General features: G+C 39.6%; 1 protein-coding gene across 5 annotated transcripts in view; it reads right to left on the bottom strand.

The window, feature by feature from the left end:
- Window positions 1–372: 372 nt before the first annotated feature.
- Window positions 373–4,750, bottom strand: part of USP33 (ubiquitin specific peptidase 33) — a 65,675-nt gene continuing 61,297 nt past the window's right edge. For all 5 annotated transcript variants that reach the window (XM_017531363.2, XM_017531368.2, XM_017531354.1 and 2 more), the window contains 2 exons: window positions 2,221–2,289; window positions 373–1,841 (listed from right to left, as the gene is read on the bottom strand). In XM_017531363.2, coding sequence (XP_017386852.1) covers window positions 1,684–1,841; window positions 2,221–2,289 — 227 coding nt within the window. In that variant the 3' untranslated portion in view covers window positions 373–1,683. The remainder of the gene's footprint in view (window positions 1,842–2,220; window positions 2,290–4,750) is intronic.

The following is a 4,750-nucleotide window of genomic DNA, read 5'->3' as shown; positions in this document are numbered from 1 at the left end:
GGCTCATGCCTATAATCCCAACACTTTGGGAAGCCAAGGCAGGTGGATCACCTGAGGTCAGGAGTTAGACACCAGCCTGACGAACATGACGAAACCCCATCTCTTCTAAAAATACAAAAATTAGCTCGACATGATGGCCCACACCTGTAACACAAGCTACTTGGGAGGCCAAGGCAGGAGAATCGCTTGAACCTGGGAGGCGGAGGTTGCGGTGAGCCAAGATTGTGCCACTGCATTCCAGCCTGGCCGAGAGTGAGACCTCATTTCAATAAATAATACATAAAATAAAACAGAAATAGCAAGAAGGTATTAATATTAAAAAACTTTATACCTTTTACCTTTAATGTCTATCAAATAAATTCAACATTCAAGTTTTACATTTTAAAATCATTTTTATTGAGCTAATTTTAACAACATTGCTTTAGCTGGTGACAGCTGCCCCAAACCAAAACAAAGCCATCATGAATGCTATTCAACATCCTCAATGTAATCCAGTATGTTTTTGTACTTGGAATATAGTTAAACTTTTGACATTACATAATCAAGCAAATAGCAGTGCATACTGTATTATTCAAAGACTATTTCATTTAAAAAATCAAGTTACAAGTAGCCTTAGCGTCATCAACAATCTCAGTGACACATTCCACACTTCATGCTCTCAAAATAAAAAGTGCCCTAAAACTAACTCTTAAGTTTTTTAGTTACTGACATTAATACTAACCAAAGTTATAAGAATTGAAGTTTAACATTGTACAATATAAGTAGCAATAAGTTACTGATACCTGCTGACAAATTCCACTCAAAATACATCCTTGATACATTCAAAAAAAGACATTTTGCAAATTTTAATAAGCTACTGTATATGCTGCAGTGCAAAAAAAGTGACACCCTAGTTTCCTGAGCTTTAGGAAATTAACAATTTTCTGACTACTACTTTCAACTTAAAATAGGCTCTTTATTGTATGAAGCCATGACAAAACTATACAATTAAATTAGTCTTTTGGAGAACTGAAGGACTGGTCAGAGTTATGGTGATTTAGGGTGATGAAAAAGTTTTCAAAGCAAAAGTATTTACAACACTACAAAGGATACTATGGGATCCCCATGTAGTACAAAGATTAAAGATAACCTACTGAGTTCACAATTATCCCTCCTCTTTCAAAAATATTACTCTGGGCCAGGTTCTGTGGCTTACGCCAATCCCAGCACTTTGGGAGACTGAGGTGGGTGGATCACCTGAGGTCAGGAGTTTGAGACCAGCCTGCCCAACATGGTGAAACCCCGTCTCTTCTAAAATACAAAAATTAGTTGGGCATGGTGATGGCTACTCTGGAGGCTGAGGCAGGTGAATCGCTTGAACCCAGGAGGCAGAGGTTGCAGTGAACTGAGATTGCACCACTGCACTCCAGCCTAGGAGACAGAGGGAAACTCTGTCTCAAAAAAAAAAAGGGAATTTACACTGAAAGACTTTATGGTAAGTATTTAGCATTAAATATACCAACCTGTGGTATATTACACATTTTAATATATTCTTCCATAATGCCCACTAAGAAGAAATAAATGGGATAAATGATAAAAAAAAAAAATAAAGAAAATAAACACACTTTTAGGAATGTTTTCTCATGTGTACATGTCAGAGGAAGTGAAAATGATTCCTCATTAGAACTCTCTATATCCTAAAAATTACAAAGACCGAGTTTCTACTTCAATTTTTTCTTCTGCTTGAAGTATATCTGGATCAACATGAACAACTGGAGGTCGTAGGATAACTTCAGGCCCTCCACCATAAATAGACTGCAGAAAATTCCATGTTTCTTCAGAAATCTGGCCAGAATCTGCTCCTTAAAATTATATAGAAAAAATAATGTTTACAAACCTACATATTCATATTGTAAAAGCTTTCTTAATATACCCCCCAGCATGAATCCTCTAGGGATAATTGAGAACTTTTAGAACATGAATCTGCAGACTACCAGCCCATATTGTTATAAGCTGCAACATATGGTTTCTCTTAAAAAGTGAGAGATGCTTTTTCTTAGCTCTTACCAACAGCCCTAAGACCTTTTCTCAGATAAAAAATACTGGCTGCTTTCCATTATTTGCCCTAATGTATGAATTACATTCTTCAGCTGACTAAAAAAGTACTATAGATGACTGACAATAACATATTCCTAACAGTGACAAATCACCCACAAGGACGTAAATATGCATCAAACTTACCTTGCCTAAGCATCACATTACCACATTTAGTGAGTGCAATCTTAGTATTGTCAATAGGACCTGGAGGATCTAAAGGAAAAAAGATCAAAATGCATTTTCAAAGAAACGTAACTGGCATAATTTTGTGCCTGACATCAATTGTGACCTGTAACTACATAATCAGATTGGCTATTTCTTAGCCAAAATATTATAGTTTTTTTTTTTTTTTTTTGACATAGAGTCTCACTCTGTCATCCAGACTGGAGTGCAGTGGTGCGATCTTAGCTCACTGCAACCTCCACCTCTCAGGTTCAAGCAATTCTCCTGCCTCAGCCTCCCAAGTGGCTGGGATTACAGGCATGCACCACCATGCCGAGCTAATTTTTGTATATTTTTTAGTAGAGATGGGGTTTCACCATGTTAGTCAGGCGGTCTTGAACTCCTGACTTCATGATCCACATGCCTCGGCCTCCCAAGATGATGGGATTACAGGTGTGAGCCACCGCGCATGGCCTATAGTTAATTCTTAATGTCTTCTGAGCGTCTTCCTTTTTAGTTTTTAGTTCACCCAAAACAGAACCAGGAAAGAAGATGAGAGGGGCTCGTTCACAACCATCAGGGTCTAACAGAAATTATTTATTTATTTTTTTATTTATTTTAGTTTCAGTCTTGTTGCCCAGGCTGGAATACAATGGCACAATCTTGGCTCACCACAACTTCTGCCTCCTGGGTTCAAGCGATTCTCCTGCCTCAGCCTCCCGAGTGGCTGGGATTACAGGCATGTGCCACCACACCAAGCTAATTTTGTATTTTTAGTAAAGACAGGGTTCCTCCATGTTGGTCAGGCTGGTCTCAAACTCCTGACCTCATGATCCACCCACTTCAGCCTCCCAAAGTGCTGAGATTACAAGCGTGAGCCACCACACCCAGCCTTTCAGAAATTATTTCTTAACTAACCATTTGGGGGATTACAAGTCAAAATGTAGCACTAACAGCATAAAATAGCAATTTCTTTGTCATTTAAAAGAAATCATGCAATCAATTTGCTTCAGATTATCAAAATAACATTAAAAAATAAAAGCATTATAAAAGAAAATGTTTAAATACATTCTTTTTAAAATTTAAGGCAAAAGTGAAGCACATGTTCATCAAAAGCTTTAAAAGGAACTTAAACTTATAATTAAAAGGAAAACCATTAAAAAGTGGGTAAAGAACATGAACAGGTACTTTTCAAAAGAAGACATTTATGTGGCCAACAAACATGAAAAAAAGGTCAACATCACTGATCACCAGAGAGATGCAAATCAAAACCACAATGAGATACCATATCACCTCAGTCAGAATGGCAATTATTAAAAAGTCAAGAAACAGGCTGGGCCCAGTGGCTCACACATGTAATCTCAGTACTTTGGGAGGCCAAGGTGTGTGGCTCACTTGAGGTCAGGAGTTTGAGACCAACCTGGCCAACACGGTGAAACCCTGTCTCTACTGAAAACAGAAAAATTAGCCAGGCATGATGGTGGGTGCCTGTAATCCCAGCTACTAAAGATGCTGAGGCAGGAGAATTACCTGAACCCGGGAGGAGGTTGCAATGAGCTGAGATCATGCCACACCACTCCAGCCTGAGCAACAAAGTAAGACTCTGCCTCAAAAAAAAAAAAAAAAAAAAAAAGAGGTCAAGAAACAAGAGATGCTGGCAAGGCTGTGGAAAAATAAGAACACTTTAACACTGCTGGTGGGAATGTAAATTAGTTCAATCGTGGAAGACAGTGTGGTGATTCCTCAAAGACCTAGAACCAGAAATACAATTTGACCCAGCAATCCCATTGCTGGGTATATATCCAAAAGAATATAAATGATTCTACCATTTATGACAGACTAGATAAAGAAAATGTGGTAAATATACACCACAGAATACTATGCAGCCATAAAAAGGAAAGCGATCGTGTCCTATGCAGGGACATGGATGAAGCTGGAAGTCATCCTCGGCAAACGAATGCGCAAACAGAAAACCAAACACTGCATGTCCTCACTTATAAGTGTGAGCTGAACAATTAGAACACACGGACACAGGGAGGGGAACACACACTGGGGCTTGTTGGTGGGGGCTGGGGGATGAGGGACGGGAGAGCATCAGGAAAAACAGCTAATGCATGCTGGGCTTGATACTTAGGTGATGGGTTGATAGGTACAGCAAACCACCATGGCACATGTTTACTTATGTAACAAATCTGCACGTCCTGCACATGTATTCCTGAACTTAAATTTTTTTTTAAAAGCTGTAAAAAGAAGCCAGATATGGGCTGGGTGTGATGGTTTGGGCCTGTAATCCCAGCACTTTGGGAGGCTAAGGCGGGTGGATCAAAAGGTCAGAAGTCAAGACCAGCCTGGCCAAGATGGTGAAACCCCTTCTCTATGAAAAATACAAAAATTAGGGCCGGGCGCGGTGGCTCACGCCTGTAATCCCAGCACTTTGGGAGGCCGAGGCGGGTGGATCACAAGGTCAAGAGATCAAGACCATCCTGGTCAACATGGTGAAACCCCGTCTCTA

The sequence above is a fragment of the Cebus imitator genome, unplaced genomic scaffold, assembly GCF_001604975.1.
Source record: "Cebus imitator isolate Cc_AM_T3 unplaced genomic scaffold, Cebus_imitator-1.0 Scaffold3, whole genome shotgun sequence".
Taxonomy (NCBI): Eukaryota; Metazoa; Chordata; class Mammalia; order Primates; family Cebidae; genus Cebus; species Cebus imitator.
Note: the sequence above shows the minus strand (reverse complement) of the source record. Positions and strands in the feature narration are given on the sequence as shown.